This window comes from Schistocerca nitens, chromosome 4 (genome assembly GCF_023898315.1).
Source record: "Schistocerca nitens isolate TAMUIC-IGC-003100 chromosome 4, iqSchNite1.1, whole genome shotgun sequence".
Taxonomy (NCBI): Eukaryota; Metazoa; Arthropoda; class Insecta; order Orthoptera; family Acrididae; genus Schistocerca; species Schistocerca nitens.
Genome location: NC_064617.1, coordinates 234,037,991 through 234,063,107, shown reverse-complemented (window position 1 = coordinate 234,063,107; position 25,117 = coordinate 234,037,991). Strand labels below are relative to the sequence as shown.

Below are 25,117 nucleotides of genomic sequence, written 5' to 3'. Positions count from 1 at the left end.
ACTACAGCCACAACTCTTCTGGCTTCAGCTTGCAGCCAGTCAGCATACAACGATGCATGATTATTTATAAAATAGCTCTGATCTCCAGCTACTTCACCTCACTGCTTTCAGTTCCACTTTGCTCTGTGTAACTAGTTTTTTCAACAGACCGGTCATTTAAATGCTTGAACTACAATTAAATGTGTATGTTTAGGGAGTAAGAAATATAAAAATTAGCAAAATACAGCATGTGTGTGCCATGCATATAATTCACTGGTTACGAACTTACTTGCAGACCTCACACACAGGACTTTAATTTTAAATTTTGTATACCATTGTAACTCACTATTTCTTTTCCAAATTATGTATCTTTTTAGTACAATTTATCTGCATATGTCTCTTTCCACAATTACCGAATTACCATTTTTTATTAGAGATGATAAAATAAACCAGTCTGAGAATTCGAGACCAAACTGCAATGTCAGGCAATGACACTGAAAACATTTTCATTCAAATCTGGCTTGCATTCTAACCTAAATTATAAGGCTTCACATAAAGTAGATGAATGTATATGTACAATGTCGTATGAAAATACTGTTACCTGAATGGGTTGCATCCTCTTCGCTGCCTGATCCCATACCCATACGCTTCATCTGCTGCATCTTGTGTTCTCTGTAAACACAATGCAAAGGACACAGAGCACAAAGAACTAGTTTGAAGATATCCTAACTTTGTGACCTCTGCAGAATCATTCCTACATCTAGTTGTGTGTTGTAAGACAAAAACATTTAACCTCCTACTTTGGATTGTGTGTTAGAACACAAAACTGTTTCAAATTTTCTCAAAAGAGTCTATATTGTGTATTCTGGTCATTCAAAGCAACAAACAGAAATAATTATAAGAACAGGGGCCAATAAATAAAATATAAATTGCACTGAAATATGAAAAATGTAATTCCTAATAATACCTGTATAAACAGTTAATTTTCAAGCTGTCACAAATATGCAGTATGAAAATGGCTTGCTGTAGCCAATACCTGCAGTTTTACAGTTCAAAAATTACTGTTATTGTTTCTGCATGGCATGCAATGGCAGAGCAAGCACTTTCATTGTTAGACACAAAAAATATAGTGTGGTAATTTACAGATTATATGAAAAAATATTTAATTTCATTCATTCATTTTCTGTGTTCCATGAGGCCTCTATGGAAACATCTGACACTTTCTGTGCATCTCATCATGGAAACACAAGAAAATTTTGCTTTGAATGTGTAATGAAACCAAACAAAATTGAAAGAAATGTTTAGCTTTTAAAAGTAGCTAGCAAGGAAATCATTAACATTGCAGAGATTGTCTCAAAATAGCATTGCAGCTGGGAAGAGCTTATTGGAGAATTTTTGATAGTTTATTGGAGAAATTTTGATCCCATTATTTTCTATGCAGAATCTTCTTTTTAATGTACACAATGTTAAAACATTCACAACAGTTCCATTACACTCTGTCTATGAATGAAAGAATTTCCAGGAAGTGCTTGCTGCAAATATTTAATATAAATGGGAAAAATGACATTTAGTCTCAGATATATTTTACAAGAATGTTTTCAATATCAAGACTAAATTTACACTGTCTCAATTATTTATACCATATTTCATATGGTATGAATATTTAAAATTTGTCTAATTAATATATACATGCAAAATAAACACACACACACACACACACACACACACACACAGACAGACACACACACACACACACACACACACACACACACACACACACACTTAGTGGCCAAGTGCTTCTGTTTTGTTAGAATATGTTCTAAGCACGACCCCAACAATTGTGACAAATTTTAGAAAACTCTCTGACAGAATTGAAACTAAAATGCTAGGGTACAGGTAGGCAATCAGTTCTTGTTTAATGAAGGATCTTGCAATTTCAGTACAATTGCAATTACCCAAGTATACCACATTGCTTCAATACAGGCACAAAAAAAGAAAAAACACAAAAAACAATATTTATTACTTTTAAAATACTTTAACTTCTACTAACACAAGAACTTAGTTGCAACAATAAAAATCGTGAAGCAGTACATTAAGCAGATAATTAACAATCAACTGCACTAGGTTACTGAAAACTGTTACCTAAACACAATTATCACACTTTAAGGAAGCTATTGGAGAACTGGCATGCATGTTTTGGGATCTGACATTGGGAGGGGCTACAGTTGTGTTGCAAACAAAGAGATTTCAGCCACTTAGTGTTTCCAATCAAGAATATCTGAAGAACTCCAGTCTCCTAAATTTGAATAAAACTTATCATGTTAAATAGTCTACACATGAGGAGACAACAATGAATTATGCCCAGTAATCATGTTCTCCAAACATAAATGGAACAAGGCAAGCTTGAACTTTAATAGAGTATGTAAATCTTACTGTTGAAACAAAGATACATTTGGTTTTTCTAATTCTACCTTTAAATAACCACTTGTTTTCCTGATGATTCTGCTTCAGAACTACAAGTATTCAATGCTAATATTTTGTTCAAGTTTCCGTGAGGGATCCATTTATGGATGGGAGCTACTGTATACACAACTGAAGATAATATGTCCTGTTCAAGTTACACTTGACTGTGGCTGAAATTTCATTGTTTACTCTACAGTACATAAATAACACAAATTACAGACTGGGTCAATGGTGTGGCAACTAACTGGAAACGTGATGCGATGCCAGCTGACATGTGATTCACCGGGCGGAAGAGCACTCGCTGCGAGTCACCACCACGACTGACAAAAAAAAATAACACAGTTTCTGCACTTCATGTTGAACAATTTTGTTTCAGAGCATGCTAATTTTCCAGTGCTCTTACAATGTATTTACATATTTCATCAACAAAATGTATGATACTAGAATTGTGTACCAGACGAGGAACGGAAGTTCATAGCAGATTATAATTATGTCCAAATATCTGTTCAAACCCTTCTGAAAAAAGCACAATCTTATTCACTCTTTGTATCTGCAGATTCAATAGGTGACTAATATTTTGCAGTCGTTCACAAATGATGCCCAGTGGGTGCATACAGCAAGGTTCTGCTACAAAAGGAAATTTCTTTGGAGTTCCGAGTCTGGTACATAACTTTGTTTCTCAGTTCACTTATATTCAGAATGATGATATATTTTATATTTCATAATACTGATTTATCTTATAAATTACTGATATGATTTTTCCAAAAGATAAGCAAGAAGACTATGGGTCTGTAAGTACTAAATAGTTACAACACTCTTTCTGTCAACAAGAGAGTCTTCCTACTCTTGTCATATGTATAACACAATGAAAATGAATGGCAGATTCTGCAAGAAACACGGTTTTCTAAAGTTTTTATTTTAACAATTTTCATTACAACTCTATAAAACTGCAATAGATCTTCTGTTTATGTTGGCCCATTTAGATCAACTGGTGAATTTCTGATGTCACTAACAGAAAGCCCACTGTTTGTCAGATCTACACACAACAAATAATGCATTATTTATGCAGCTAGTACTGAAAAATTAGTTCTAATACAATAATGGCACTGATATGGCTGTCAATTACTTCTTGTTTCAAAGAGAAACATGTTAAAATTAGACATCTGAAATACTGATTATCTTATGTGTCTGACTCCATTTGGTACAAAATATCTTTTTGTGGTGATCTTCTATGACTATAAGGGTTTGGGCTCAAATTATCTTCTTTGTGTTTTATTTTTAGCCCTTCTGCACCTCAGTTGGTCTCTGTTACTAACCTGCGCACAGTCAAATATTCACTTCAGTTGATAATGTGCGATTCATTTGTGCACTTTATTTATATATACTGCCTCATTTTCGGCCTTCTTCTTTTGTTATTTTGTTTTTTATTCATATAACCCTCAATTTTTAATACGAATGCAGTAGCTACAGATTATATTCAAAGAAGTGAAGAAAACCTTACATTCAGTTCATTCGCCTCAAATATGAAATAGATGGAGAATGACTCATGAACTTTTGGAATCAGTCTCATTTAATTTGAAGTAAAAAATGGAAAATAAATTAGTTCATGTAGGAACCTGAAAGTCATTAATTTCAATGCTAAGGAATCGCAAATGTAATGTGTGGAGCTTGTTTCTTTATTTTGTACAAGTAAAATATTTTCCAGGATCAAATGAAGAACTATGTTCAAGGAGCTTCATGTAACTTAACTGCTCATCATAGGTATTGTGTTTAGCACATGTGAAAATTTATTTCCTGTAGTTCACATTGCTGGCAAAAAGGTTATCTTTCAAACTGTTTCCAAGTAACGATTGTAGTGATTGGCTACATAGATCAAACATTACCATGTATTAACTCAATTTTGTGGACACCACCCAAGTAAGGAAATCCAAAGCATAATGAAAAAGACCTTTGTTGCTGGAGATATAGATATAGGAAATGAAATACAGCTTATCAACTTCAGCATTTGTTCATTCATTTCTTAAAGTTTTGTTCCACTGAAAGTGTAAGAAATGATATTTGCAGCAACAAGATAACAAATACAATCTGCCTGTTTATGAAAGTAAAAAATAGTGGTTGTTACAATCATCTTCTAAAACTCAATGCCTTTGCAATGCAACCATTCCTCTCTACTTTGTTCTCTCTTCCTTTCTTGGCAGTTTTGACATGTCATTGCCTCCAAGACATCTTTTACATTATCTTCCTGTTTCCACCCTAGTTTCACATTTCAAAAATATTAACTAAAAAGCTTTTACATCTTCATAAATGACAAAAATTTATTTTGTTGTTCTGAATGGTAGTCATGAGATTAATTTCCTCATTTATTTCTTTTAAAACTATGTCATTCAATTTCTAGTCTGTCCAACAGGCCTTTCTTCATCTTTCCTATAGCCAAAGCTCCACTGATTCTAAGTTGTTCTTGTCTCCCATCAGCAGTGGTCAGCTTCCAAACCATATAACAGTAAACTCATTCTAAATGGGCATCTCCATAGATTGTTTCTTCCTTTCCATACTAAATGAAAATTTAGTATGGAAAGCTTTCAATATCAGGGTCTTCTTCCATCATGAAGGCTCATGAGAGGAGGAGTCAGTGAACATGTTGACTTGTTAAGCACTGTTTCATATTCAATTTCCTATTCGTGTATATTTCATTTAAATGTACAAGCTGAGTGCTAATAGTAGATTCAGAATTAAAATAGATGTTTATTCATGTAGCAATGTAAGGAATTATGTACTTATGCAAAGGCTGTGTACAGTTTCAATGCATTTGACATGTCCAATATATATAGTACCCAGTGCTTTTATATACAAAAAAGGTTGCTAAATACATAAATGGAGAGGTATGGAGGGTAGTAAATATTAGAATGAGTCATGTTATTGTGTATCTGATGAGAGATATATGCCTGCAAATAAGCAACGAGTTCCTAGTATTCATGAACGAACAAACCATTCCCTATACTTTATTCATATATACCTACAGAACTGAAAAAGGTGCAGATAAATTGGAGAAAACTAATGGTTAATTTTTGGATGTCACAGATAAATTAAGTGCCAACAATAAAGGAAAATTAATCTGCAACCAAATAACATTTATAAATAACTGTTGTTCTGCAATAAATTGCTCTTTATTTTTTATTACTAGTCTCAAATCACCTGTACAAAAATTTAAATTTATTTCTAATTCAAAGAGTTAAATTTCTCAAAGGAAAGTTTTTTAATCACTGTTTTAATTTCTTCCTTCTCCATTATCCATGTGAGATCTATTTTCATGTGACATGTATAAATAATGAAAACCTGTACACCAATTTTTCTGGTGGCCATGTCATTGCTGCCACCGAACACTACAAAGGCATGACTGAATTTTCTCAGTCTGAGATAGAAATATCACTGATATGAATGAAGTTTGTTTTTCTCATCTCAGTACATGCTGTACAAGAGAGTAAGTAAAATCTCAAATTGATCTGGAAAATTTATTGTTTATATTGCTTTGGAAACTAGTCATATTTTCTGTGTTTTTGTCAACTGCATTAAGTGGGCTGATGTCTTAAGATTCTTTGTTTGGGTTTGTGTATCACCAAAAGAAATGTATCCAAAGGTGGTGATGTTCTATAAGGAACCTTCCCATTCATTTCTGACAGTAGATAATCCATGTAAAGGATGTTGCAACACTGTAAGGAGAGATGGAAACATGAAAAAACTGCACAATATCCCACAGGATTGATGTCAATTAAATGTGTATGTAAAATAGTTGATAACATAGGTGTATGAGATAAAGAGAATACAAACAATGGAAAATCCAGAAGGAAATAATGACAAGTGATAGAGTACAGCTTTTTACATAAAGAATTAACTGTAAGCAAATTTTTATTGAATGACATGCAAAATCCAATGTAAAAATGAATTTTTCAGGAATGTTGGAAACATTTTAAAGAGCAGTCTATATAATTCTTAGTACTGTTTTGTTCCTATGGATCAAACATGGGTAGATCACATAACACCAAGAACAACACAACTATAAAAGCAGTAAGTGCAAGTTGACAAATAAAGTTCTTTTAATTTGCCAGGAAGGTTGTGGCTATTATTATTCTGGACATTAGGGGGAATTTTCTTATTTATTATCTTGAAAACGGTACCAATAAATAAACATATTTCACCCAGACAGTGCATCTTCTCACAAAAGAGCCTCTGAAATGAGAAAGCTGTGAGATTTCACATATAAATAGTTGGAACATACATCCTGTTCACCAGATTTGGCACACTATGACTTCCATTTACTCCCACTACTAAAAAAAATTGTTGCTGGAATACATTATGGGTTCAATGACGAATTTTTTGCACCATAGTTGCGTGCTTTTTCAGACATTCCAGAATAAAACTTTGGGACTAGAATGTACTCACTGGAGAAACACTGGACAAAGTGCACTGATAAGAAAGAGGGCTTCATCAACAGTTAAGTTTCTTTTTGAAATAAGAAATACAGACTCCCACTGTTAGGCTTAGAAATTTCCCCTTGCCCTTCCCTTATACCTCTTCCATCACTTCACTTCTTTCTTTTTCTTATATCACTTCACTTCTTTCTTTTTCTAATACTTCCCAAATTGAAAATTGTGGTTTCAAGGAAATGAATTCCATTCCACATCAAATTCTCTGAATATAGTTTCTTTATACCTTTCATCACAATTAATTTTTTTGAATTGATCTGGATCTTGTACATAATATGTACTATTTAAACAACATAATATTGAATTTATATACGGTGTCTCTTACCTGTAGGAAGGCATGTTGCCAAATTTTAAAATCTTGTTTACATTTTCCATGGCAGCTGCTTCTTCTGGTGTTCTGTTAGCTGCACTTTTGCCAGCATATTTTTTCACCATAGGCTTTTTCACGTATGGTGGATCATATTTCGGCATTGTGCTCTTCCTTCTGGGAGTAAAATGAACACAAAAGAAAAAAAGAAAGAAAGAAAAATAAAGAAATAAAGAAAAGGGAGAGGGGAAAACAGTTTTTTCTACATCAGTCCACATTGTTCTTGAAAAAGCATAATAGTCTTAATACTAAACTATAGTAAAACATTCTATCAGAATATTTTTGTTTAGTTTTTAAAACTAATAACAATATCCAAAACTGAGATATCATGTGCATATTTAATTTAAAGTATGACAGCCATATTATGTGTTAAAAACACACTGCTCTGCAAAACTTAAGGACGAGCTCATTAAAATAATATACTATAGAATTGGTGGAAATAAATGAAAGTGCAGGAGCATGTTGCCTGAGGTCTCCCTAGTCAAGTACAGAAAGGTGGATGTCACATGGTATGAAGTCAGCATGACTATTGAGTCAAATGGGCCTGGCCCAACAACATGTGGCAGTTGAAGGATTGGGAAAAAGACACGTGTGTCAATCAGCAAGCAGTTACACTACATGTGCTGGTGTTCTTTCATTACATCATAGTCGAGAGACAACATTCGGATGACTTCACATGGGGAAGAATCATCAGGAAACTAGAATAAAAAAGAAGTGTGACTAGTGTAGCCCAGAAGTTTGGTATTACTCACAGCACTGTTGAACATGCATGGAGAGTGTTCTGAACCAGAGGCACTGCCGCCCGAGGGAGAGGAGGTGGTTGACCGCACTTGCTACAGCACCAGATGACCATTACATTGTGCAACAGGCTACATAGGATCCACATCAAACAGTGGGTGCAACCACATTTGACAGGAATGCAAGGCATGAAATCTCATACTCCACAGTGGGACTCTGTCTGCGTGGGAGTGGTCTCTTTACCCAATGAGCAACATGTTGTCTGCCGTTAACACCTGCACATTGGAGGCACCGTTTCCATTGGTGCCAAGGTCACTGGATCGACGAGGAGTTATGTCACGTGTTCTTCTCAGATGAAAGCAGATTCCATCTGAGTAATTATTCTGAACATACACCTAACTGGTAAGAGATGAGAACACTTGCAGCCAGGAATGTTGTTGAATATGATTGTTTTGGTGGTCCAAATGGTATTCCATGGTTCGGCATAACATTGCATGTGCATACTGACCTCCAAATCTTTGAACACGGTGCATCCACTGGTCAATGATATCAATACTGTACTCCTTTCCCATGTGCACCTTTTAAGGGGGGCATGTTCTGCCTTTACTCATGTGCAGGGGACCATTCATTATAAATGACTGTGACCTCAGTATTATTATTTCCTTTGAATGAAAGTATCATTTCTGTTCATCTAATTGTGTATTTCTTTCAGTTACCTTCTGTACTATGATGAAGCAGTTCTTTCTATGTGTGGTCCAAGTTTCACTAAGCTATGTTACTTGGCAGTTAAACATTGTGCAAAAGTTACTTTCAGCCTTAAGTTTTGCAAACCAATGTAGCTTAGGAATAAGTGGATCTCTCATAATTAAGAAGGAACAATAAACATAAATTAAAAAAAACAAAAAGTTTGGTCTTACTACAAATTAAGGAGGTTTTTCAATGGGAAAAAAGAAAGAAAGAAAAAAAAAAAACCAGAGCTACGATTTAGGTTGATACCAGGAGTAAGTTAGGGGATGGAAAGAAAACAACAGGATACTGTTCATGTAAGTAACTGCTGAACCAAATGATGAACATTAAAATAATGAAGTATTACTGAAATTGGTGGATCAGTAGGTGAAATAAAAATTAACACACCTTTTTAACTCAAGATAATTTCTTTTGTTTTACTATCATACTAAATTAAATTAAATTTAAACATTTAAAGAGATCTGCTCAGAACAGAGTAGCCACATACATTGGAACAATATATCTGGAGTGACTGCAATTAGCAGCAAAAATGACGACCTGTGTGCCAATTTGCAAAAAACAGTATATGCTGGAAATAGTGATATTATATGTGCTAATAGGATGCAAAAAAATATGTGAAGTGCACATTCTAATTATTAGCAGAAATAAATGTAATTATTTTTGGGATTTTTTGTAACTGGAATTGTTATTTTTTAAAACAGTATTAAAATGAATTAACTCCATCTATTTCAAAACTCTAAAATAGTGTTTTCTTTGTGCAGTGTTGTCACTGTGCATGTTATAGCATAGTCAAACTGACTTAACTGAAACATTTGTCACAGAATCTGTCTGTCAATTAAAGTTTCTCCAGTAGTGATCAGTATATTTCTGCATCATAAGTGCCGATAAAGGACATCCAAATCTGATACTGATAAATATTTATAGCCCAGTGATTCACACACAGTTTTGATGTGCAGTAGTAATCAGTTTCCTTGCCTATGTATTACACATTCTTCTGCCATTCCAGTTTCCACACTCCTCTGCTGCTATAGCTTTCGTTTACTTGTAAATATACTGTCAGCTGTTTACAATTATCTTTCACATTGAAAATTCAACTGAAAGTCTTCATTCTTATTTCTTTGATCGATTTAATTTTATCTGACAAATCAGAAGTACAATCACAGTAATGTAGTTGTGACATGTCTATGCTTTTTTCTTTGTAGAATACCTTGGCATGGCTGTCAACTTTTGGTCTGGATCTGTTTCAGAGAGAATATTTTCACTACCATAACACATTGTGATCCAAAGCTAATTAATCATTTTAATATGATCAGAACAAGGGTCTAAGTAGGTAAAGTTGTTCAGGGCAAATAGCTTACAAACAAAGACGATTTTTCATTATTACATGAATTGCATGTTGCTTTTCACACTCTGGAAAATCCAGGCTGGAATAACACCAATACAGAAAGGATAGATTGCTGTTCACCAAATAGAGCAGTAGATGAGTTTCAGACTGGCGCAATGAAAGAGACTGCCGAAATAAGTAAGCTTTCATACAAATTCCATCTTCGAAAGAAGTAAACACATACACACTGTGCACTGATCCCTCAGTGCCCAGAGAGCAGCCATGTGTGTGTTTTCTGCTTTGGAAGAAGGACGCTGCCTGGAAGCTTATATATTAGCAGTCGTTTTCACTGTACCCGTCTGTGACTAAGTGCCTTCTCTAAGAGATGAGTAGCTTGCAGCTTCTCAGTATACTACTTCAAAACTGGAGAGGGAATATGAACAAAAGCACATTTTTATCTCTTGCTAATTGTCAGCATTTAATTTACCTTAGTCTTACTTCCTACTTCTGTCTTACCTAAATTGTGCCTTATCAAGTATCTTCAAAAGTTTTAATTTCTTCCTTTTTCTGTTTCCTTTACTAACTGTGTGGTGTATGTTCTAGTTTCAAATTACTACATTCTTTCAAATAATTCAAAATATCTACATCTACATCTACATTTATACTCCGCAAGCCACCCAACGGTGTGTGGCGGAGGGCACTTTACGTGCCACTGTCATTACCTCCCTTTCCTGTTCCAGTCGCGTATGGTTCGCGGGAAGAACAACTGTCTGAAAGCCTCCATGTGCGCTCTAATCTCTCTAATTTTACATTCGTGATCTCCTCGAGAGGTATAAGTAGGGGGAAGCAATATATTCGATACCTCATCCAGAAACGCACCCTCTCGAAACCTGGCGAGCAAGCTACACCACGATGCAGAGCGCCTCTCTTGCAGAGTCTGCCACTTGAGTTTATTAAACATCTCTGTAACGCTATCACGGTTACCAAATAACCCTGTGACAAAACGCGCCGCTCTTCTTTGGATCTTCTCTATCTCCTCCGTCAACCCGATCTGGTACGGATCCCACACTGATGAGCAATACTCAAGTATAGGTCGAACGAGTGTTTTGTAAGCCACCTCCTTTGTTGATGGACTACATTTTCTAAGCATTCTCCCAATGAATCTCAACCTGGTACCCGCCTTACCAACAATTAATTTTATATGATCATTCCACTTCAAATCGTTCCGCACGCATACTCCCAGATATTTTACAGAAGTAACTGCTACCAGTGTTTGTTCCGCTATCATATAATCATACAATAAAGGATCCTTCTTTCTATGTATTCGCAATACATTACATTTGTCTATGTTAAGGGACAGTTGCCACTCCCTGCACCAAGTGCCTATCCGCTGCAGATCTTCCTGCATTTCGCTACAATTTTCTAATGCTGCAACTTCTCTGTATACTACAGCATCATCCGCGAAAAGCCGCATGGAACTTCCGACACTATCTACTAGGTCATTTATATATATTGTGAAAAGCAATGGTCCCATAACACTCCCCTGTGGCACGCCAGAAGTTACTTTAACGTCTGTAGACGTCTCTCCATTGATAACAACATGCTGTGTTCTGTTTGCTAAAAACTCTTCAATTCAGCCACACAGCTGGTCTGATATTCCGTAGGCTCTTACTTTGTTTATCAGGCGACAGTGCGGAACTGTATCAAACGCCTTCCGGAAGTCAAGAAAAATAGCATCTACCTGGGAGCCTGTATCTAATATTTTCTGGGTCTCATGAACAAATAAAGCGAGTTGGGTCTCACACGATCGCTGTTTCCGGAATCCATGTTGATTCCTACATAGTAGATTCTGGGTTTCCAAAAACGACATGATACTCGAGCAAAAAACATGTTCTAAAATTCTACAACAGATCGACGTCAGAAGATATAGGTCTATAGTTTTGCGCATCTGCTCGACGACCCTTCTTGAAGACTGGGACTACCTGTGCTCTTTTCCAATCATTTGGAACCCTCCGTTCCTCTAGAGACTTGCGGTACACGGCTGTTAGAAGGGGGGCAAGTTCTTTCGCGTACTCTGTGTAGAATCGAATTGGTATCCCGTCAGGTCCAGTGGACTTTCCTCTGTTGAATGATTCCAGTTGCTTTTCTATTCCTTGGACACTTATTTCGATGTCAGCCATTTTTTTGCTTGTGCGAGGATTTAGAGAAGGAACTGCAGTGCAGTCTTCCTCTGTGAAACAGCTTTGGAAAAAGGTGTTTAGTATTTCAGCTTTACGCGTGTCATCCTCTGTTTCAATGCCATCATCATCCTGGAGTGTCTGGATATGCTGTTTCGAGCCACTTACTGATTTAACGTAAGACCAGAACTTCCTAGGATTTTCTGTCAAGTCGGTACATAGAATTTTACTTTCGAATTCACTGAACGCTTCTCGCATAGCCCTCCTTACGCTAACTTTGACATCGCTTAGCTTCTGTTTGTCTGAGAGGTTTTGGCTGCGTTTAAACTTGGAGTGAAGCTCTCTTTGCTTTCGCAGTAGTTTCCTAACTTCGTTGTTGTACCACGGTGGGTTTTTCCCGTCCCTCACAGTTTTACTAGGCACGTACCTGTCTAAAACGCATTTTACGATTGCCTTGAACTTTTTCCATAAACACTCAAAATTGTCAGTGTCGGAACAGAAATTTTCGTTTTGATCTGTTAGGTAGTCTGAAATCTGCCTTCTATTACTCTTGCTAAACAGATAAACCTTCCTCCCTTTTTTTATATTCCTATTAACTTCCATATTCAGGGATGCTGCAACGGCCTTATGATCACTGATTCCCTGTTCTGCACTTACAGAGTCGAAAAGTTCGGGTCTGTTTGTTATCAGTAGGTCCAAGATGTTATCTCCACGAGTCGGTTCTCTGTTTAATTGCTCGAGGTAATTTTCGGATAGTGCACTCAGTATAATGTCACGTGATGCTCTGTCCCTACCACCCGTCCTAAACATCTGAGTGTCCCAGTCTATATCTGGTAAATTGAAATCTCCACCTACGACTATAATATGCTGAGAACATTTATGTGAAATGTATTCCAAATTTTCTCTCAGTTGTTCTGCCACTAATGCTGCTGAGTCGTGAGGTCGGTAAAAGGAGCCAATTATTAACCTAGCTCGGTTGTTGAGTGTAACCTCCACCCATAATAATTCACAGGAACTATCCACTTCTACTTCACTACAGGATAAACTACTACTAACAGCGACGAACACTCCACCACCGGTTGCATGCAATCTATCCTTCCTAAACACCGTCTGTACCTTTGTAAAAATTTCGGCAGAATTTATCTCTGGCTTAAGCCAGCTTTCTGTACCTATAATGATTTCAGCTTCGGTGCTTTCTATCAGCGCTTGAAGTTCCGGTACTTTACCAACGCAGCTTCGACAGTTGACAATTACAATACCGATTGCTGCTTGGTCCCCGCATGTCCTGACTTTGCCCCGCACCCATTGAGGCTGTTGCCCTTTCTGTACTTGCCCAAGGCCATCTAACCTAAAAAACCGCCCAGCCCACGCCACACAACACCTGCTACCCGTGTAGCCGCTTGTTGCGTGTAGTGGACTCCTGACCTATCGAGCGGAACCCGAAACCCCACCACCCTATGGCGCAAGTCGAGGAATCTGCAGCCCACATGGTCGCAGAACCGTCTCAGCCTCTGATTCAGACCCTCCACTCGGCTCTGTACCAAAGGTCCGCAGTCAGTCCTGTCGACGATGCTGCAGATGGTGAGCTCTGCTTTCATCCCGCTAGCGAGACTGGCAGTCTTCACCAAATCAGATAGCCGCCGGAAGCCAGAGAGGATTTCCTCCGATCCATAGCGACACATATCATTGGTGCCGACATGAGCGACCACCTGCAGATGGGTGCACCCTGTACCCTTCATGGCATCTGTAAGGACCCTTTCCACATCTGGAATGACTCCCCCCGGTATGCACACGGAGTGCACATTGGTTTTCTTCCCCTCTCTTGCTGCCATTTCCCTAAGGGGCCCCATTACGCGCCTGACGTTGGAGCTCCCAACTACCAGTAAGCCCACCCTCTGTGACCGCCCAGATCTTGCAGACTGAGGGGCAACCTCTGGAACAGGACAAGCAGCCATGTCAGGCCGAAGATCAGTATCAGCCTGAGACAGAGCCTGAAACCGGTTCGTCAGACAAACTGGAGAGGCCTTCCGTTCAGCCCTCCGGAATGTCTTTCGCCCCCTGCCACACCTTGAGACGACCTCCCACTCTACCACAGGTGAGGGATCAGCCTCAATGCAGGCAGTATCCCGGGCAACCACAGTCGTAGTCCGATCGGGGGATGCGTGGGACGAGCTGGCCGTCCCCGACAAACTCCCATCCGGACCCCCACAGTGATGCCCATTGGCAACAGCCTCAAGCTGTGTGACCGAAGCCAACACTGCCTGAAGCTGGGAGCGAAGGGATGCCAACTCAGCCTGCATCCGAACACAGCAGCTGCAGTCCCTATCCATGCTAAAAACTGTTTTGCAAAGAACGTCTGAACTAATCTACAGAGAGCGCAAACAAATCGACAAAATTTAAATGGTTATTAAAATACAAGATTGCCTAGTAAATGCAGTAATGCTGCAACTTGCGCACTGCTGACACACTGCTTGGCAGCGGAAGGAGACTACGCGATTTTACACTATTCAGGTACTAAAACGCGATGCTACAACTCTCAAATACTATAATATGCCCGAAATTTATGAATTAAACAATGCAAGTACCAAAAACACGCAAAGAAATTAAGAATTAAACTATGTAAGAAATGAGTGAGCTAGGAGTATACGATTTGCTGCTGCAGCTGCTTATCCAACGGCGGCAGGGAGCACACTGGACAAAACATTATTACAAGGCATTGTAAAGCTAATAGCAACTTCTGGTATCTGTATACAGTTTGAATGAGTGGTACCAATTGGCATCTGCAGTGCATCTACAGAAATATGTTCAGAGTGTCAGTGGGACAAACACAGCACCCTACTTATCTTGTTTGCTATTTGTATAATATGGATCACAAGTTTTATGAGATGCAGTGGCAAAATGTGGTTATTGCCTCTGAACACACAGAAAGTTACCATTTGAAGAAAGTGATTCTTTTCACAGGTATTTTGTCACATACCATCTTAGAGGTAGACAAGCAGTGGAGGAGTATGAAATATTTCATGAAATTAATGCGGTTTTTGCCAAACCACTCCCAAATGAGTACACTGGAGGTAGTTGCTTTGCAAATATTTGGAGTAGAATTCTATGCAAGAAAAGTAGAGTTTCACACAAGAAACTTGCTCACTTCTGACCAGAAAGCTGACCTAAGTGGATACTAGAAAACTAGAAATGTATGAACTGGTAAGATAAATCATATTTAGTAGTAGTAGTAGTAGTAGTAGTATGTGAATTACGTACAATGTAATACAGTATTTATCATCACTGCCAGACAAGTATCTGGAAGGACTGTATGCAAGAAATGGAATAAGTCAGTGAAGGCTCAGTTTTGGAGAAATTTTAATTAAGTGTAAATGGGTTCATTGGTTGATACCCTCAATGGCTACGTTTACCTACCAGACAGCCAGCAGCTTAATACGAACCACAACATAATCACCTCCATCTTCCAAGATGACCATTGTACTAAACTGTCAGTATATAGCATGAGAAATATTAGGAAACTGTGACACATATGGGCTACTCCAAAAGGTCTCCATATTTAAAACCTACTAAAAATCTCAGGGCTGCCTGGAACAGTGCAGCAATATTTTCATGTAATTAGGTCACCTGGTGCATGATTTGTTCAACATAAACATTTACTACATCCAAAGCCTTGCACAGTTCATACCACAGTGAATCACAGCTGTTACAAAAGCTTGTGGAATGTTGCAACACATCACTAGACAAGTTACTTATCTTTTTGTCCAATGAGATAGCTTATTATTCTTAATTAACTTATTTTTTTGTATTTAAACTTTCCATTGTTGATGGAATTGCAGGAACGCAGTCATATAACAAGATGAGAGTAGCAATGAATTTCCATCAGACTTCAATTAAATTAGCTTCAGTTATGTATTGTAGCACGATCAGTTTTGAGGCTAGTAGCCTTATCTTCAGATCCATGTGTGAACAAGTCCCATATGTTGGTGAGATATGTATAAATATTTTCTCTCCATTGTTTACAGAAATGCGGAATCACAATGGCTACTTTGCTACAACAATGGAAATATTAAAAATATACATGTAAGGGGCAACCAAAAAGTTTTTATTTGAAAGCTGTACATTCCAATCAGGCAAAATCCCTTTGTGCACTGAGGCAATCATCCTGCTGATGCACCAGGTTGAAGATAACTGTTTGATAAAACACCATATCCAGCTGTGTGAAGTAGTCTGTAGCTGTTTGCTGCATATCCTCATCCAACAGGAAATGTCAGCTCTTCAAGGCATTTTTAAGGGCCTGATGGTTTCATAATCACAAGAGGGAGAGATTAGGACTATATGGCAGGTGCTCGAATGTCTCCCACTAGAAATGGCTGGCCTCCCAGACTGACCGGCATCTCATGTCGAATTGCGAACAGCACAGAACTTGGTGTGTAATCCCACAACAGTGGTTTCCAGTAGATGTTGTTGCCCAACATACATTCTTCAATGAATGTTTGCCCTTCTGCAGTTAAGTAAAGAAAAGCAGCATGATGACCCTATATGTACGCATTTGGTAATAACATCGCTGTAGTTCACATTTCTGCAGTTACTGCATGCATATTGAAAAAAATACGATGTCACACTAATCTCTTACCTATATGTCAGTGCTTATATACCCGCAACACACTGGTACTAATTTGTTTATATGCTGCAGCAATGCCTGAAAAAGACAAATTTCTGATTGGTGTTGATATGTACCTTGCCTAGATATGGGAACTGTTCACAGGAACATCTGAAGATGAGGCTAGTAGAAACGAAATTCATAAAACTACAATAAAAAATTGAAGATGATATGATTGCAGCCTGAGGCAAATTCATTCTTGTTCTTAATTTATTTTGCCTTTTTATTTATTTTGCCTTCTTATTGCTTTTACCTTCACATGGTGCCTCATCATCTTCCTGTTCTGAGCGCATTTGCATATTATACAGCATATGCCTCTTTCCAGTCAGTTTTTTTATTCCAAAGCTGCTTATGGAAAATGTTTTGGGTTATATTTCACATTGAGACCATCAGAATTCTGTAGTTTGTTATAAATGATCTTGACTTTAAATTTTAGCATTCACATTAAACGGACCTCTTCTTTCTCTCATTTTTATCTCTCTCTCTCTCTTGACTCTCATGTTGTCCTTTCTACCTTTAATTTTATCATCTTTTCACTGTTCTTCATGAGAGAATTTATTTTTCTAAAAGCTGCAAATACTCACTCTTTTGCTCTTTACTATTTCCATCAGCCTTCTGCCAGTTCTTCGCATTGCAGCAATTTGTAAGTACACTTTGATCCATTTACAACAATGCTGAGTTTAGCGCTGTTTTCCAGGTGATGTTTTGTTTTATTTCACAATTTTACATTTATTGCATCATTTTTCATATTTTCTATTGCTTTTGTAATTTAAATAAATTATTAGCCACTCTATTTGCCCAAGATTTATTCTTCCATAGCCTTATTTTCCATATCCCCTATTATGTTACCTTTTCTTCCTGGAGTACAGCAGAAAAATATTGTATTTTGATATCTAATAAATAGCATTACAAGAAAGATATCATAATTATTATGAAGAAGCATAGGTTCACACAGAACCAATGATTTTGGTTATTACTTATGTCATAAAACACTATCTAGAGCTTTATGAAGTATAACATTGCCAGTAGTGTCACATGAAGATCTGAAGACAGATTTACACATCATTTCTCCTTGGGGCCAGGACAACAGTCAATGAATTGATTAATTTAACCAAAGCATTTAAATGTGTAATCAAACTTTTTGTCTGCCAGTGCTCACAGATCTTGTCTCTAAACAGATTATGTGAAGTGTAGCAATTGTATCAGCATAAGGTAGACTTTTTTTATTTTTCTTGTCTCTCTTTCATTTTATGAAATACAACTATAAAAATACATATTGATTTAAAAATAAGTTTCTATTTTTAATAATCAGTCCACCTGGAGGAAACTAATCATACAGCTATGTCATCAGTAACGAAAAAAGGATTGCTGTTTCCTATCCCTGTTTTATACAAACAATGTAATAACAAAATAAATAACACCCACTCCAATTGGCATTGCCAGTCTTATTTTCCCCGACTTCAGATGTGAACAGCATATGAAGAAGGGTAATTTACTGATTCCAACTAGTCACTATCTGCCCCACACAGTAATCTCTACAGTGCGTAGCGACAGAAGCAGTTTGAGTTTATGAGGACATATTTGCTTCTGCCAGTGTCAAAACAACTCAGATATTTGTTTTGCATGATTTACAACAACAAAAAGAAATATCAGAAAAAAAAGAATTATTAAAAAGTGAGATAATGAACATCTATGGGTAAGCAATGTATGTGGCTACTCTAATTTAAAACATTTCAAGTTTTACAGCAGCATTTTTATGAATTTACAAAGGTGATATTTGTAGCATATCAATAAGTGCACACTTCATGCAGAAATACCCCAAAGTGCTGTACAAAAGTATCTACATATTAAATTTAATTCCATAGTTTTTGAAAGTAAATACACACACAGTTCAAATGCATACTCACAACACAGAAAAGACACATTCAAGTTACACTACTTACACAAGTAAAGCACATCCATTCCTTCATTCTCTTGCACAGCAACATATCAAAAAACAAGTAAGCTTATAAATGCACATCACAATTACCCTGTCCTTGAGGGACTTCATCGAGAAATCAAAACATTTATGCTTAATTACTTTGGCATTTATATTGCAAATATAAATACAAAAATAGTGTGCATTTGGGTATTAAAAATGCTTGCAACTTAAATTTTATGACAGTTATAGAATTCAAGAAATGAAGTGACAAAGCCTGCATTGTTATTAATATACAGATGTTGAAGTGTACTTGTAAGAGGCAGATCTATCCAGATTAGTATACATATTTGATATGAACCTTGAAAGCATGGAGGGACCAATATTTCTTGGTCTCACCAATTGTATCATAAAGTTTAATTTATTCAGATACTTTTCATACAGAAAATTTGGAATGATTATTTTTCATTATGTTCACCCATCACTTAATTTAATTTTCATACAGTGTTTTTTTTAAATTTACTTTATCTATTCATTAACAAGGATCCTGTTTTTGGCTCTACAGCACTTCCTATTGCCTGACAATCAGAATCTGCTTTGCCCACCAGTTACTGAATGATAAAATAAAAACAAACTTTTATGCCTGCATACTTCTACTCTAAAGAACACACTGACTTTATCATTTTCTTGGAGACCTAATACTTGCCCATTCTTTTGATTACACACAGGATTTCAACTGTGCATATGTGTGTGTGTGTGTGTGTGTGTGTGTGTGTGTGTGTGTGAAAACTTACACAAATATAAATCTGTATTTTGTATTGAAAAGAAATGTTCTTGCAGTAATTAGATGTTTAAGCAAAAAACTGAAAAATTGTTTTTGTTGGTATCTTTTAAAAATGTTATTCTACTTGTCTTAAAATGAGGAATTATTGTTAAAAGAATATTGTTAGAAGATGTAGTACACGATAATACTTACACTAAAGCTTTTTTATACTCACAAATTCATTCATTGTGATAGTACAAAATGATGAATTAAACATATTTTTCTCTCCTTAAGCATTATTAAAACACAAGAATGAAAGTAGATAGAAATATGGAATATGACTTGAATTTCACAACTTTTCAGCTGATTATAGCCTTGCTTAAATGTTTTGCACAATTTTTTGGGAACTTTCTTTTCACAATAAATATATTTTCCTCACCTCTTCAGCATTTCTAGATTGTTGCACCGTACCTATGTCTGTTCCTTGTGGTGGAATTTAATTCCCACTTGCCTAATACCTGCAGTTTATTTGGAATCAGCTTACTCTTCTTGAAATATACTCAGGCTCTGTTAGTGTCCATAGTCAAATACTTGACTTTTTTTTCTTTTTTTTTTTAGAAAAGTGCTGTGTTTGTATTTTCTTTCTCTTGGATGTGTACATGAGATGTAGTAAGCAAATGGCCCAGTATTTTTTAAATATTTAAATTGAGCATCATATTACATATAGAACCAGGGAAAAACATTTGAATGCTAGTGAATGTTGCAGAATTGATTGATGTTTTCAAAACAAAAGAGAAAATCTATGAAATTTACAAGAAGTAAGGAGAAAAGCAGACAAAACTATCAGGAATCTACAGAGAAACTGTGAGAAGGAGAAGGAAAGCTTAAATCAAGTAGACTAGGATTTCTGAAAGAGCAATTTGTGAGACTTTCACAGAACATTAATGACTAACTTACATAGGTATGACTCCACAAAACATAACTTTAAGAACAAGGGAGGTAAAGTGGTATATGGTGACATGAAGACAGTTGGATATTGACCAAGTACTTTGATAAGATCCTAAACTGTACAGCACAGCCCAAGACATTTAACTATAATCAGAAAGGATCAAATTCAGACTCAGAACCACTAACTGTAGAAGAGTTTAGGAACATAATAGACATCTTGAAAAACAATAAAGTTCCTGGGAAAGATGGGATTACTGCAGAACTTTTGAAGTGCACTAACGAGAAAGTAATAATTGAACTCCATAGAGAAAGTTGTCATCAAACAACACAAATTACTAACACGATTTGTAAGAAAAGCAGCTTCCGGAAGTGACAACGTTACCTTTAGTACACTGGGAATTCCTCTGGGAATTATAGAGGACTATCGTTAATGCCAGCCACTAATAAGATATCTTCAAAAGCTTTGCCAAACTAAATCTACAAACAGATGAGTACCAAGAAGGCTACAGGGTAGGTACATCCTAAACAAATCTTGAAGCTGAATCTGGTAATTATGTGTCACAAAAAGAGAAGCAAGAGTTTCATGTCCATATGCATGAACATCAAGATAGCCCAGTAGATAGACCAACACCCTTCAGAATTTTGGAAGAGGAGAATTTGGATTGAATTGATTAAACAGACCTTAATCAACATAGCAAGGTCAAGTTTAGAGAAATGATTTATGAATTCTTCAACATCAAAATCAGAGAGAGGAAGACTGTCTCTCCCTCTTGCTTTTAACTGCATCACTGATAAAGTGGGGAGGGGCTGGCTACAAGAAATGAAAAGACTGGGTGGAATAGGATTTCGGTGCAAGAGAAAAGAAATATCAATAGATTATCTGCCATTTGCAGACAATATTGTGATATTGTTAGAATCATTAAAAGAGGTGACTAAAACTACTCACTTCCAGAGACAAGAGAGTACAACAGATTTGCAAATTTCTATTGAGAAGACATAGTTTATAATGAATATCAAGACAATTCCAAAATGGAGGACACAAGAAAGATTTTTCAGGAGGATACTGAGATTTCAAAGAACAGGAGACGGTCAATACAGAAGACATCAACAAAAAGAATATGGACCAAAGAGTGAAGAAGATTGTGAGTATGACAAAGATTATTGTACAAGGGTAAATACCAGAAGAAAATAAGAGTATCCAAATTCATGTGGTCTTTGGTGGATGTGACAGATTTACAAAAACTCTCTAATGCTAAACCTTGAATGTATTATTACTAGGAATGTTTCTGTATGTCTCACTAATGGGAACATATTTTTTAAAGGTAAATTGGGTTACGTCTTACTTTACAGTCATGAGAGTTACTGGTAATTACGAAATGAAAGCTACTCTCACAGTATATGATATTGTTCTGGAACTTGTACTTTTCCATCCACACTTCTTAATATGTCAAGCCATAGTGGGATCACTTTAAATGCCACTGTGAACCATCATCTAGGTTTCTTAATTGTGTTCACACTTGTGTTTCTGCTTCAAAAATGAATATGCACTCAGATGGAATTCAGATGCACTCCTGTTGTCTGATTAGTCACTGACATATCTGATCCATTTCTATTTTAGACACTGAACATCAATAAAGGGTTTATTACAATTTCAAATTGTTGGTTTACAATATTACAATATGTCCTCCTTCATTTCTGTTCTCACTTTTAGTGCACTTTCTTATTTACATATAGGGTTTCAAACAATGTAACACATGAGATAGGAAATCAGAGAATATTTGATAAATTTCTGCTGTAGATCAACTGACAAATCGCTTATTACTTGACACCCTAGGATTTGCTTAACTGTTTATTAATTTTCACATGATGAATATCACTAAACTGTAATATCTGTCTCAGATAGAATAACTGTTGTACATATGTGACATATAATGTAGATGCACTTATAAAAGACTATAGTGGATAACTATAGATGTAATGTTTGTACCACAGCCACTTCATTTATGAAAAAATGCATGTATGTTTAATCTGTACCTCTTTCCAATAAAAGTAATGGCAATTTACTGGACTGTGTTAATATGTTAATGTCCTACTCATTTCCTTTGACACTTTTTTTGACAAACATTCCTAAAAAACCAACCTGAGGTTCAGTGTTTGCTCTGAAGTACTTCTGCAGGGTATCACTCATTTTTTAAAAATTCTGAATTCCTAAAATATGACATAATGGTTTGTTTTCTCTGGATATGTTAATAATTATCTTGGCTGTTCTTTGTCCTTACACATTTTAAATGTAAAACTCAAACTAAAAAAAAAACTACAAAAGGAAACACTTAACATATATATGAGAATTTCAAATGATTTTTTTTCCATAATGGAGAAAATCCTAGTACAAAGTTCACAGTTGTGTGAAAATTAATACTCAATGTTGATTAAGGAAAACAGCATACACATACTTCAAGTTCCCTGTGACAGCAAATATGCATAACAAATAAATAAACAACAAAGAATAGCAAAAGGATGACATTAAAACTTTTCTCTGTTAATCTTACAGCAATACTGCATTACAGTATTAAACTCTCGTCTCACTACTAGAGGATATCAGATAAAACAGGAACAAGAACATCAAAATGAGAGAGAACATCGGTGAGTAACTTAACACCAGTTTCATGTGTTACTCAACTTATAAGTGAATTACAGACAGCACAGAAGGAAACCATTCTGAGCAGGTGACAGAGGTTTGAGAGTTGTGTGCAACAGCAAAGTTGAGGGGCATGCCACTGGTAATGTAGTGTTAATAATGTGACATAGATTCAAAAATAAAATTCAAGCTGGATAGAGTCAAATCACCATAAAATTATTTACTGTGGACAGATTATAACCACAAATTCGCAGAATATATATTCTGGAAACCTCCAATATATTTCATGTATTTTCTTGAGAAAAGAAGCACAGGTCTATTCCACCAATAAAAACAGTTTATGTATGTTAGTTATATTTTCTAAGCAACATGAGCTAAAATGCACCAAACATAAACTGGCCAGTGAGTACATTCTTCACAAAACACGTGGTGTTTTACTTATTTGGGATGTATCATAATAACTATGGACAATAGCAAAAAGAAAACCAGTTTAGTGTCAAGCTGTGATGAGGGCCTATAAAATAGGATAAAAAAAAAATCAAATGAGAATGACTGCAAAGTGGAAAACACATACACATAAAAAGCCAGGATAAAGTAAAAGCTTTAGTGAGAAACTATTCAAAATTTGTATTGTATGACACAGTTGCATGGAGCAACCAGCAGTCCCTGTTGCATTGAGCAACATGTCATGATGTCTTATCAGTGCCGTACCAGTGTGGACCAGTTTCAACAACTTTTGTATGCTTTCCTATGAGCTCCACCAATGTGGGCTGGTTCTGCATTGTATTGCAAGTCGTTTGCATAATGTTTCGTATTGCCTCAGCAAGAAACCGCACTTTACTCCGTATGATAAATATCCCGAAATTTCAATCACAAATGAAAATTTCAAGAAAATACACACTGTTGTTTAGAACACTGCACAATTAAAGTATGAATTGGTGGACATAGTAAGCACAACAGAAGAAAACCTGCAAAACATTTTAAATGAAGAGTTAAAGGTAGAAAAGTTTTATGATAGATGGAGGCTATATTTTTTGAGTGTATCCACACAAAAATAAATTTCTCTGCAGTGTCTGACTATTTAAAAAGAATCCTAAACTATAAAACTAGTAACATTCATTTCTTGTTGGAAATGTTGTGACCAGCATTATTGATGTTCACATCAGTTATCTGGAAAATGATGAAACCTTAACTTGTAGACCAACTGGATGAAAAAAATACATGAAGAGAGACCAGCCTGGTTAAACCTGAACCTAGACAATAAACCAGCTCACAAAGTGCTTTAGAAATGAAAAAAACTGAAGAATTTGAAGTACAATATTATTGAATTTGGGAAACCTCTCTGACTTCCACTTATACCCACATCTAAAGAAATTTGTAGTTACAAAATGCTTTGAGTGTAAAGAAGAGTTTATAAAGCCACAGAAGTGTGTTTTGCAGACTTTCCAGAATCACACTTTGGGGATAGAATCCAGTCACTGGAAAAATATTACAAGAAGTGTGTTGACCTAAAAGGCATCTGTCAAAGAATAAATATATTATTGATCTAAAAAGTACAGGGTTTCTCTGCCATGAGGAACATATTCATTAAAAATAAGGTTTTAAAAATGTATAAATCACAACATAATACTATACAATTCGAATGAATTTCATAGTATCACAGCAAAGTATATCATTATAGACAGTGAATAGCATGATCAGTAATGATGAAAGAAGACATCTGAACATTAAAAGCATACTTAAAGAATAGCAAATCATAAAATGTACCTTATTTAAAACAGATTGAAACTTCAAGTTCACAAATTATAGCAAGTGATTGATGAGAACAAATACTAATGACAAACTTCAACAGCATCCACATGGATAAAATTTGTTTACCTATTGACTACGGACTACACCCAGGTGCACACCTTA

At 36.1% G+C, this 25,117-nt stretch overlaps 1 protein-coding gene across 1 annotated transcript in view; it reads right to left on the bottom strand.

The window, feature by feature from the left end:
* Positions 1–25,117, bottom strand: part of LOC126251437 (disintegrin and metalloproteinase domain-containing protein 22) — a 1,101,455-nt gene that overhangs the window by 99,641 nt on the left and 976,697 nt on the right. Inside the window, exons 20-22 of the mRNA XM_049951862.1 lie at positions 7,249–7,407; positions 2,688–2,762; positions 581–651 (exon numbers count right to left, since the gene is read on the bottom strand). Coding sequence (XP_049807819.1) covers positions 581–651; positions 2,688–2,762; positions 7,249–7,407 — 305 coding nt within the window. The remainder of the gene's footprint in view (positions 1–580; positions 652–2,687; positions 2,763–7,248; positions 7,408–25,117) is intronic.